The sequence below is a fragment of the Mustelus asterias genome, chromosome 25, assembly GCF_964213995.1.
Source record: "Mustelus asterias chromosome 25, sMusAst1.hap1.1, whole genome shotgun sequence".
Classification (NCBI taxonomy): domain Eukaryota; kingdom Metazoa; phylum Chordata; class Chondrichthyes; order Carcharhiniformes; family Triakidae; genus Mustelus; species Mustelus asterias.
In genome coordinates this window covers 35361722-35374637 of record NC_135825.1, presented here as the reverse complement: position 1 = coordinate 35374637, position 12916 = coordinate 35361722, and the positions used below count along the sequence as shown (strand labels likewise).

The 12916-nt window shown below is 44.6% G+C and overlaps 1 protein-coding gene across 1 annotated transcript in view; it reads left to right on the top strand.

Moving 5' to 3' along the window:
* lgr6 (leucine-rich repeat containing G protein-coupled receptor 6) overlaps positions 1 to 12916 on the top strand; it is a 287303-nt gene that overhangs the window by 95060 nt on the left and 179327 nt on the right. Inside the window, exon 2 of the mRNA XM_078242326.1 lies at positions 587 to 658. Within this exon, the coding sequence (XP_078098452.1) occupies positions 587 to 658 (72 nt within the window). The remainder of the gene's footprint in view (positions 1 to 586; positions 659 to 12916) is intronic.

Genomic DNA, 12916 nt, shown 5'->3' with positions numbered 1-12916 from the left:
AATGAAGGGAAGAGCATTCAGCAGCATCAGAATAAAATCAAGAAAAATGGTCTGAACCATCGAAGTAATTTTTCCATTTGTTACAACACTTACACATTTGGCATTGAATAGCAGAATCAGAACTACTGACCAACTTAAAGCCAGCTTTTTCCAATAGAATCATTGAATCCTTACAGTGCAGAAGGAGGCCATTCAGCCCACCCAGTCTACAAAGACTCTCTGACAGAGTGTCTTACCCAGGCCCTTTTCCCCCGCCCTATTCCCATAACGTCATACATTCCGCACAGCTAATTCATCTAACCTGCACATCTTGGGAAACTAATGGATGATTTACCACAGACAATTCATCTAACCTGCATGTCTTTGGACTGTGGGAGGAAACCGGGTTCCAGTAAATGACTATGAGTTAAATATTGTTGTTACTTTCTCAATAAGGTGCTTCATGTTTCTGTCAAATTATATCCCCAATATATCTCAGTATTATGCCGTTGATTTCAAAATTTAGGAATGACAATTAAATTGCAATTATTGAAATTATTTTGCAAAGCATTTTAATCAGTTTTCTGTATTTCTTCTCTCTCTGCAGTGACTTGAGCATGAACAATATTAACGAGCTACAGCCAACTGCTTTTGGAGATCTCCACTTCTTGGAAGAACTGTAAGTAATCAAACCAACATCTTCAACAATCATAATATAAATGCAAATTACTGTGGATGCTGGCATCCGAAACAAAAACAGAAAATGCTGAAAAATCTCAACAGGTCTGTGGATAGAGAGCTGAGCTAACGTTACTTAAATGATAATCATAGAATCATTACAGTGCAGAAAGAGGCCATTTGGACCATCAAGCCTGCACTGACTTCAATCCCACCCAGGCCCTATCCCCGCAACCCCACATCTTTATCCAGCTAATCTCCCTGACACTAAGGGGCAATTTAGCATGGCCAATCAACCTAACTAGCACATCTTTGGGGTGTATGAGGAAACCAGAGCACCCGGAGGAAACCCAGGCAGACACGAGGAAAACTCCACACAGTGACCTGAGGCCGGAATTGAACCCAGGTCCCTGGTACTGTGAGGCAGCAGTGCTACTGTCTCTGTCCACAGATGCTGTCAGGCCTGCTGAGATTTTCCAGCATTTCCTGTTTTTGATCTAGAACAACCAACGATGCTTATGGGGTTGAAAATTTGAGAAAAAAATGAGATGCAATTAATATTTCTTTTGTGTTTTTGTATAACCATAAACCTGCCTGAATGCTTTTATTACTCATCCATGTGACAACCTGACTTTATGGAAAATGAGTTGAATTTACCGAGCACTTTTCACAACCTCAGGACATTTCAAAATGCTTCACACTCATTTTAAAGTAATTTTCAAGTGTCATCTCTGTTGTGATGTTGCAAAACACAACAAGCAATTTGCACACAGTAAGGTCTCCCAAGCAACAATGAGACTAATGGCCAGATAATCTTTGGTGGTCTCTGGTTAGGAGATAAATATTGAACAGAACACCAGAATAATTCCAAGCTATTCTTCAAATACATATCTGAATATTTTGAATAATAAGAACATAAGAAATAGGAGCAGGAGTAGGCCATCTAGCCCCTCGAGCCTGCCCCGCCATTCAATAAGATCATGGCTGATCTGACGTGGATCAGTACCACTTACCCGCCTGATCCCCATAACCCTTAATTCCCTTACCGATCAGGAATCCATCCATCCGCGCTTTAAACATATTCAGCGAGGTAGCCTCCACCACCTCGGTGGGCAGAGAATTCCAGAGATTCACCACCCTCTGGGAGAAGAAGTTCCTCCTCAACTCTGTCTTAAACCGACCCCCCTTTATTTTGAGGCTGTGTCCTCTAGTTTTAACTTCCTTACTAAGTGGAAAGAATCTCTCCGCCTCCACCCTATCCAGCCCCCGCATTATCTTATAAGTCTCCATAAGATCCCCCCTCATCCTTCTAAACTCCAACGAGTACAAACCCAATCTCCTCAGCCTCTCCTCATAATCCAAACCCCTCATCTCCGGTATCAACCTGGTGAACCTTCTCTGCACTCCCTCCAATGCCAATATATCCTTCCTCATATAAGGGGACCAATACTGCACACAGTATTCCAGCTGCGGCCTCACCAATGCCCTGTACAGGTGCATCAAGACATCCCTGCTTTTATATTCTATCCCCCTCGCAATATAGGCCAACATCCCATTTGCCTTCTTGATCACCTGTTGTACCTGCAGACTGGGCTTTTGCGTCTCATGCACAAGGACCCCCAGGTCCCTTTGCACGGTAGCATGTTTTAATTTGTTTCCATTGAGATAGTAATCCCATTTGTTATTATTTCCTCCAAAGTGTATAACCTCGCATTTCTCAACGTTATACTCCATTTGCCATATCCTCGCCCACTCACTCAGCCTGTCCAAATCTCTCTGCAGATCTTCTCCGTCCTCCACACGATTCACTTTTCCACTTATCTTTGTGTCGTCTGCAAACTTCGTTACCCTACACTCCGTCCCCTCCTCCAGATCATCTATATAAATGGTAAATAGTTGCGGCCCGAGTACCAATGGTGAGGTTTCCCTTCTCGCCATCTGAAGAGTTGGCAAGGAACACACCCTCACTGACTCTGACAGCCCCGCTGCCATTTCATGCTCAAATAAGCGTCAGTTGGCTGCAGGCAGGACTTCTGTCCTTCACTTGAGAGGAAGTCCCACCTCAGAGAGCTGTCAGCCAATCTGATAAATCAGCCTCTATGATCCCTGCAGCAACAGGAGATGCAGTGGACAGTAGAAATGTTTCAATATGCCAGAGCCTAAATCCCGGGGCAAGGTACGTTTTGGGGGTCCTGGCGGGGGGAGGGTAGCGAAGGACTGGGAAAGTGAGGAATGGGTGATTGGGGTGTTGGGGAAGAGGCCAGGGTGGTGGTGGGGAGGGTAGAGAAGGACTGGGAGGGTAGGGGGAAGGGGGAGGGGGGGCACTGGTGCATTCGTGGAGGAGGTCCTGCAGCCGCTCGACAAAAGGGCCTTCTGATGGAGGGGCCCCCTACCTCTTGCACCAGAGGTCTAAGCCTTTTCATTTTCAGGCTTCCCCCACACCTTGTAGATCCTCCCAGCAGCCTCAAAATTGAAACCAGGCAGGAAACTACCTTAAGTGGTCAATAGTTGGCTATTTAAGGCTCTCAACCGGGGTATGGGTGGGCATTGCATTCAAGCCCTTGCCCAGCCCAGTGTAAAAGTGATACAAGGTCGGGCGGGCAGGAACCCAGAGGGAATCCCATTCCTTCAACGTCTTGCTCCCCCCACCCTTCAATCCTTTGCCTAAAAACTCACCAGTGAGAGAGCATGCAGTTCAGACCATAGTATCTTTTATAGACAACTGCGATTTAGTATCACATTTGAAATATGGCATCTTTGGCATTGCAGCACTCTCTCAGTACTGAGCTGAAGTGTCAGTAAATAAATGCTCAATTAATTAGAATGGGACTTCAACCCATAACCTTCTCTCTCACAGTTCAGGATGGTATCACTGAGCGAATGTTGGCACGTTTGTGATGTTACCTTAATGTCGAAGTTAATATTATCCTAGGAAATGTTAATTTGAAACAACCATATGACCAAATGTAATTGCCCAACAAACTACTGATGCCCATGATAATAAAAGTTTGCATTTTATACAGCGTAAGGTGGGCATTACTTGGTACCTTGTTGGACTGTACTTAAAGTCTATCTGATATTATAATGGAGTAAAATAAATCAAAGGTAATTACAGCAAAATATTAACATGCAAGTATGAATTTTACTTACAAAGTTCTTAAAATTAATTTATTTCCAAATGATTATACTTTCTTAATTGTGAAAATTTATATTTACTCTGATCAGGGATTCAATTGTTTGTTTCTTTTCCAAAAATATGTCCCAAAGTCTGAAGGTGTTACATATCAATGGTCCAAAGTACAAACAAATCAGTAGTTTACCTATTCCGAGACTGCTCTTAAACATTTTTTTCTTTGCACCGCATGAGAAATAATAAACAAAGCATAAATTTCAGTCATTGTATTCTGGAGATAAAAATTCATTTTTGCAAATTATTAAAACCCACAAATGACCATTGCTAATAGTCGTAGACAAGCTATGTGCAACATATCTCTGAATACTTATTTTAAGAGACATCAATGCATTTAAGACAAATTTGTTTATTTATGATGGCCAAATTTCAACAACTGTGTTAAATGTTTGTCTACTAATGTCTCCGTAAATTTCAGGCTTTAGTCTCGTTATTTGGTGTAAAATATTAGACTGGTTGACATTGAATATGAAGTTTTGTTAGCTCTTGGTTAGCGCTGCTGCCTCACAGCGCCAGGGACCCGGGTTCAATTCCAGCCTCGAGACACTGCCTGTGTGGAGTTTGCATGTTCTCCTCGTGTCTGCGTGGGTTTCCCCCAGGTGCTCCAGTTTCCTCCCACACTCCAAAGATATGCAGGTTAGGTGGATTGGCCATGGTAAATTGACCCTAGTGTCAGGAGGATTAGCAGGGTAAATATGTGAGCTTACGAGAATAGGGCCTGGGTGGGATTATGGTCAGTGTAGACTCGATGGGCTGAATGGCCTCCTTCTGCACTGTAAGGATTTTATGATTCTTTCACTGTGGCTGATGGGTTCACTTCTTGAAGATTACATAATGATTTGTTAAAATCTGCTAACTGAAACTTATTAGTTGTTCCATTAAAGAAAAATATCTAAAATAGGGATCATGAACTGAGACAGGAATGGACATTTTCCAAGTATGACTGCGGGGAACCCTTTTGCAATTTGCCAGTTGTAGCTCAGATTGTAAAACAGCAGGCAGCTATTCAAAATATTTTATTCTCGTGACATATTTCAAACAAGAAGTGCATAGACAATAATGAGCTGGATTTTCAGTTGGGAATCAGGAACTGGAAATGGGGCTTTCTGATGCAGGAAAGCCATTGGGAGGTGCTGCATAGCACTCAGAGAGTGGCAGCCCCATTGGCTGAGGTGGGAGCTGCCAATCTGAAAATGAAGAGAGAGAGAGAGGGAGAAGGACAGGTAAGTAAATTCATTTTATTTTTTAAAATGTCATGATCCTGGAGGGATCTGCTAACTGAAACTTATTAGTCCATTGGTTGTTCCATTCAAGAAAAATATCTAAAATAGATAAACTGAGACAGGAATGGACGTTTTCCAAGTATGACTGCGGGGAACCCTTTTGCAATTCGCCAGTTGTAGCTCAGATTGAAAAACAGCAGGCAGCTATTGGGAGGTGCTGCATAGCACTCAGAGAGTGGCAGCCCCATTGGCTAGTGGCCACAACTATGACCCAGCAGGTGTTAAAGGTTGGCAGTAAATGATTCGTGTAATCCACCCCACCTCACTTCCCACCCTGAACCCATGGAGTTCTCACCAACTGAAAATGGGAACAGGAAGATTGGAGCCTGAGCAATCCCCACTGAAAACGGCTCAGGTTGGCATTGTGGTGGTGAACTGGCACAGAAGCTGATCGTACAAATTTGCATCCTGGCCCACGGGACGTACCAAAGCACTTTACAGCCAGTGAAATACATTAAACAGATTAACACATTACCCCATCTAAGTTCGAGTACAAATCACTTCAATTTCTATTGAGGAAGTTATTGAACAATCACTCTGAATCACAAATGGACAAATAGAGATTGATATAAAGCACATCGTAATTCTGGTCAAGTTTCATTCTGAATCTCAACTTTTGTTTTCTTGAGTGTTTATTTGTCCAATCTCACTAGTGCCTAAAACCAAAAGAGAAAATGCTGGAAAATCTCAACAGGTCTGACAGTATCTGTAAGGAGAAAAAAAAGCTGACGTTTCGAGTCCAGATGACCCTTTGTCAAAGCTAAAAGACATAGAAAGTGGGAGATATTTATACTGCAGGGGGAGGGAAAGAAAGATGAGTGATAGCCATACAAACCAGGGAAAAGGCTGCTAATAGCTGTCCACAGAGAGAATAATGGGTGTGAATGGCCAAAGGGCAGAGAAGCTGTAAACTGTGACAGATGAAGATGTTGTGGGGGGGGGGGGGGGGGGGGAGGGGGGAAGGAGGAGAGGAGAGAGAAGAGGGAAGTGGGACAGAGGTAGAATCTAGAAAAGGGTAAGTGGGGGGGAGAAAAGATAAGGGAAGGGGGATGAAGTAGGGGGAAGGAAAGAGGGCGGGGGGGGGAAGAAAAATGAAGAAAGACCATAAAGAAATAAAAGATAGAGAACAGTAAAAAATTAAATAAAATAGAATGAAAACAAAGGGGACCGAGATGGGGTAGAGCAAATCATCTGAAGTTGTTGAATTCGATGTTGAGACCGGAAGGCTGTAAAGTGCCGAGCCGGAAGATGAGATGCTGTTGCTCCAGTTTGCGTTGAGCTTCACTGGAACATTGCAGCAAGCCAAGGACAGACATGTGGGCACGGGAGCAGGATTGTGTGTTAAAATGGCAAACAACCGGAAGGTCAGGGTCCTAATTACGCACAGACCGAAGGTGCTCAGCAAAGCGATCACGCAGTCTACGCTTGGTCTCTCTGATATAGAGGAGACCACATTGGAGTGAAGGGAAGATGTGTTTGGTGGTGGCATCGCACTGAAGTTGGCGAAAACTCCCTCTGTCAGCATTCAGCAGAGACCTTTCGGGATAACCTAGTCCACTCCTCCACTATACCCAACACTTCTTCTGTCACTCATGGTACCTTCCCATGCAATCGCAGAAGGTGTAACACCTGTCCCTTTACCTCCTCTTTGCTCACCATCCAAGGTCCAAACATTCATTCCAGGTTAAGCAGCGTTTCACTTGCACCTCTTTCAATTTGGTGTATTGCATTCACTGCTCCCAATGTGGTCTCCTCTATATCAGAGAGACCAAGCGTAGATTGGGTGATCGCCCGATGTCCAGTGGCAATCCCCCCACCCCCCCTCACCCCGGCAGACACCCCCCCACCCCGCCCCACTGAACCCCCCGCCCCCCATCCCCGGGGTCAGACCCCCCCTCGGGAGGCAGGCCCCCCAGACAGACCACACCCTCCCCCCACCCCCCTAGCCAGCCCCAATCGCTAGCCTCCTTCCACCCAAGACCGATCACCATGCAGAGTGGCAAGCGGGACCTCCCACCCCCACCGATTGTGCCTAGGCCTTGCCCATAATAGGCCCCCTTGACACTGCCCGATGCCTGGTGGGCAGTGCCAAGGTGCCCCCTGGGCATAGGCAGTTTGCCACTTGGGCAGTGCCAACAGCCACAGGCTGGCACTGCCAGGGTGCCCATGCCCAGGAGGCACCACCCCCCCCTGCTGCCCGACCCCCCCCTGGGGAGCCCTGATTGCCCCCACCCTTCATTCCGGCGGGGTCTCCCACTAGAACATGGGGAGCTAGTCTGAACCCTGCCGGAATGAAGTGCTCCTGGCAGGGTGGGAGATTCAATCGGTACCAGTAAGTTCTCGATAATTACATTCAAACTACATTTAAAATATATTAAAAACAGATTCAAATTACTTACCTGCCTTCCCGCTGGTTTCCAGTGTGGTCTGGCCTGCTCTGGGAGATGCGCATGCATTCCCGGTGCATTCGCAAATCCCGGAACAAGGCCAGCGACGCGCATCTCCCACCCCGACCCGCCTGAAAAGTTGCAGGTCCCGATGGGAGAATCGCGGCCCATGTTTCCCTTTCTTCAAATGCAATGAAAGCAGAAAACAGTTAAACATGTCAGACAGTTACACTAGGTGAAATCTTCTTCAGTGCTTTATGCCAAGACAAACAGTTTTCATCCTGCCTCTCTTTTAAATAAATCAGCAGCAGCGCCGAGATTAAAATGCAAGAGCTTAGATTTTTGTCTGCCGCAGAGAGGATTTCCATATTAAACTAATCCCATTATGAAACAGTGCTCTCCTTTTAACAAAGGAAAGGAAATATTAATATGAGCTTAATCAGGTTAATCTATGAGCCTCTCTGTCAGTTGAGGATAATGTCAACAGTCCCAGATGTGAACTGCTGTACATGTACTGAACTGTTTAACATGTACTGATCTGTACTCTTTTCCCTTCTTGTTCAGCTGTGACCTGCAAATGGCCTTCCTGTCACAGTGAAACTGCATTGAAATATTGAACTGATGTCATCTGAATGTCCCCACAGTCCTCATAAAGTAACTTTAATGGGTTTTATCAAGGTGTGTGCACATGCCAATGTGGAAGCTTCAGAGGTATCTTCCAGCAATTCCAGTGAAAGTGCAGCAATTAAAATAAACTACAGTGCTGCTCACCCTCATTACAGCATGGGATAAAAATGCTTTAATGAGATGGGTAATAAGATAACACCACTTTAGAAGGCAAGTTCTAATTGGCACCTGCAAAACAAAAATAAGATAAATTATTATATAATTATCTTTAGGCAAATGGGGAATATCACTGTTAGAACTCCAGTCAAAGGATCTATTTATTTCAACTCAAGAAAATAATATAACTTCACTGTTTAATGGCTGGTAAAAGCTTTGAAGAGATTATATTTTATCATGGATAATGATTTTTAAAGTTATGTGGAGAAAAAAAACCACTGAACATATTTCAAGGGCAAAAGTGACGCTTTACATCTGGTTTCCCCACATATATTTGATAAGCAGAAGCAGCCCTTTCCTCTGGTTTTCCACCAATCTTTAGCTTACACAACAGCAAGAGATTTGAGACTTTAAGGGCCAGAGTACCAGTTTGGGTAGCTCAAGTTACAATGTTTTCTGGCTTGGCAGACGCACCTCAGTTCAAAGGCCTCCATTACGTGCCAGGGAAGTGGGAATGGGATAGAGCTGGGCCTGCCAACATCGTAAAATGATCATAATTAAAATTGGGGGTGTTGTATAATGGCCGGTCGATCCAACCCATTGATTTACTACCCAGCTGGGGAATGGGTAAATGAGCACCCATAGGCTGGGATTTTCCGGCCATCCTCGACCCAAACCAAAAATCCCATCCGAGGTCAATGGACCATTACATGGTCCACTCCAGTCATAGACTGCTTGCCAAGTATAAGTAAAGCCATAATCTCTCAATTATGAAATCTTGCTTTTTTAAGTAGCTCGAGGGCATCTACTAGGCTTGGAAACAACACCATCTCCAACAACTCTTCCAAGTTGCATAACGGTCCGACTTAGAAACATATCACTGGTCTTACAATCTCACTGGGTCAAAATCCAGGAGCTCCCGACCGTACAGCACCTTTGAGTTACCTTTAACACAAAGGGTGGGATTTTTTGATCCTGCAGCAGGTGGGACCTGAAATTCCCACCCAGAGTCAATGGACCCTTTGCTGGTCCGTCAAATTTTCTGTCCTGCTCATAATGATTCCTGCAGTGGGCGGGACTGGAAAATCTCACCCATGGACTGCAACACTCCAAGAAGGTAGCCCACCCACCACCTTCTTTGTGTGATTAGAGATGGGTAATAAATGCAAGACTTGCTGGTGATGTTCACAACCTGTGAATGAATAAAAGAATATCCATATCAACATTCATAAAAATGGCCTGAAGTATCATTAAAACAAATATAGTTGAGAAAAATCCATGAGGCCAAATAAGTCAATTCACTCATAGAATGGTTACAGCACAGAAGAAGGCCATTCAGCCCTCTGTGCTGGCTCTTTGTAAGATCGTAAGGTCCTCTTTGTAAGGTCCTTTGTAAGAGATTTCCACTCCATCTGACGAAGGAGCAACGCTCCGAAAGCTAATGGCATTTGCTACCAAATAAACCTGTTGGACTTTAACCTGGTGTTGTTAAAACTCTTTCTTTGTAAGATTAACATGAGTCCTCAAAGCTGTTCACTATCTACAAGGCACCAGTCAGGAAAGTGATAGAATACTCTGCCCTTGCCTGGATGGGTGCAGCTCCAACAACACTCAAGAAGTTTGACACCATCTAAGACAAAGCAGCCCACTTGATCAACACTCTATCCACCACCTTAAATATTTACTTCCTCCACACAGTGGCAGCAATGTATACCATACCCACTGCAGCAACATACCAAATCTTCTTTTACAACATCTTTTAAACCCACAACCTCTACCACTGTGATGATTATCCTTTTAAGGGCAACAGAGCAGAATGAGGGTCACCTGCTTGGGTGAAGGAGCTGGAGTTTACACCTGAAGCTGAGCTACATTGGGCCACTTTTATCATTCATGCATGGGATGTGGGTATCACTGGCTGGGCCAGCAGTTATTGCCTATTCCTAATCGCCCTTGCACTGAGTGATTTGCTAAACCATTTCAGAGGGCATTTAAGAATCGAACATATTGCTGTGAATCTGGAGTCACATGTAGTCCAGACCAGGTGAGGATGGCAGATTTCCTTCCCTAAAAGACATTAGTGACCCAGATGATCTGCAGATTTCATTGAATTCAAATTTCGCCATTTGCTGTGGTAGGATTTGAACCCTGGATCTCTGGATGACAATACCAGTATTCCACTGCCTTCCCAGTTCACATTCCAACTTGTTGTCTACTATGGGAGCAAAGAAGGAAAAATACTTGCGCTGATGTTTAGTGGTACACACCAGTTCACTAATTAGCAGTTTGGCAAATTCATAACCACTAGTCATGGCAGCAAAGAACTGCCTGGAGACTAAGATTTAGCAAGGACCCAATGACAGAATCATGCCATCTTCTACAGGAAGACCCCATGAAAACAAGTAACACCCAAGGCCATGACTCAATTTTAACTCTGTGCAAGTGATTGGCTTTTGAATGAGTTAAAATTGGACTCCCATCAAGTGTCAGTTATTTTTTAGATCATACTCCTTTCAGACTAGCACCTTCCCTCGATCATAAGGTCAGAAGTTGGAGTTGTTTGCTGATGACTTCACAATGCTCAGCACCATTTGCGACTCCTCAGATGATAAAGCAGTCCGAGTCATTATGCAGCAAGATAAGGGCAATATTCAGGCTTGGGCTGATAAGTGGCAAGTAACATTTGAGCCACACAGGCAATGACCACCTCCAACAATAGAGAATCTAACCACCTACACTTGATATTCAATGGAATTACCATCGCTGAAACCCCACTATCAACAACCTTGTGGCTACCATTAATTGTTTTTATATTGGTGTGAATTTGCAATGGGATCTTGTGCTGGAGCTGCCGTGGCAGATCAGGAAACCCACTGGAGGCCCATATGAAACTTACTTTCATCCTGCTAATTCAGGAAGTGAGTTACTTGCCGTAGAATTCCCATCCTCTCAATGCCTCTTGAGCAACAGTATTTATATGACCGGGCCAGTTCAGTTTCTAGTTAACAGTAATCACCAGGATGTTGTTAGTGGAGTTTCAGCGATGGTAATGTCATTGAATGTCAAGTGTAGTTGGGCAGATTTTCTATTGTTGAAGGAGGTCGTGGCCTGGCACTTGTGTGGAGCAAATGTTACTTGCTACTTATCCGCCCAAGCCTGAATGTTGTCCAGGTCCGACCACCCACATCCGATTCTCTGAGGCACCAGTGGGAAAGCACGTCTGGAACAACTTGGAGTTCAGATGTCGGGATTCATGTGAACAATGCTGGGGCTGCCTTCCGAGTGTAGGATTTCTCTCTCATTAACGTACTAACGCTTTTGTGATTTGAGTTAAATGAGATGTTTAACATTGTGTGCCCACACATATCTTACGGCACATCAAATCTTTAATTTGAAAGCTCAATTTATGTTTTAAAGGTCATTCTTAAAGATTTTGCGCATGGATTATTCAGTACCAATTTTAAAAGGAACACCAAAGCTTTGAATTTGGACTGTAACTGACCGATAATCTCTACTAAGACCATCCACTTCCCAGTCATTTTCTTGACTTTCCATTTCTTGGAAGGAATGTGTTTCATAAATGCTTTCTTATCTTCGACTTTGATTAAAATTTCTGGATTTGCAGAAATGCTTGAAGTGTTCAGTTTTGCCACACTGGAAACATCTTGTACCCCCTGCACCTTGCCCACTAGCTGGGCAGTCCTGGTGTATATGCTGCGTTTTTGCGCCACAATAAAGGGGTTTGTAGTTGAATGTGCCATGCTGCCCACCTTCGCCAGCCTGATCAGGCCAGTGAAACTCCTGTGACACCTCATCCAGGCATGAGGCATCACACACCTGTGTTTAACCCGTTCAGTAACCTCCAGCCGCACCTGCTTGTTCTTTGCAGCAGGCATTTTCCTCCAGTGCTGAGGGGAAAAGAATCTCCCTCTGGGCCCATTACAGCCTGAAGTATGATGTCCAAGGATGCATCTTAAAACAGTGACGCAACCTTTCCACAATTACATTCCATCTGTCAAGTTGCTGACTCTGTTTTGACAGTCCTGGATATCCTTCCATCGGTCAGACCCTCAGCAGGATCCCTTTAAATCGTGGAGCTGAAGCAGACTGCTACAGGTCATTGCTCACCCTGGTCCACAAACCTGGAGGTCAAATGCAAATGCTGTGCCTGAGTAAAAAAAAACACTGACAAATGTGTTGCTGAAACCCTATCTTCCGGACACACTGACAGCGTCCCTCACTGTCAGTGGGCCAGAACGTTACAGTTCAGCCCCAGTTATCTGCTGTTCGCCATCCAAACATGTGTGAAGATTACAGATGTATTATTCAGCAAGGCTGTCCAACATTACTAATCAACAGCAGGATGAGGAACAACATTCTGCAGCTCTACGAGCTTTCCAGTATCCAAGGGATCAACTAAAGTATCCAAATTACCATTTGTAATATTGGGGCGGCACTGTGGTACAGTGGTTAGCACTGCTGCTTCACAGTGCCAGGGACCCGGGTTTGATTCCCGGCTTGGGTCACTATCTGTGTAGAGTTTGCACATTCTCCCCGTGTCTGTGTGGGTTTCCTCCAGGCGCACCGGTTTCCTCCCACAATCCAAACAATGAGCT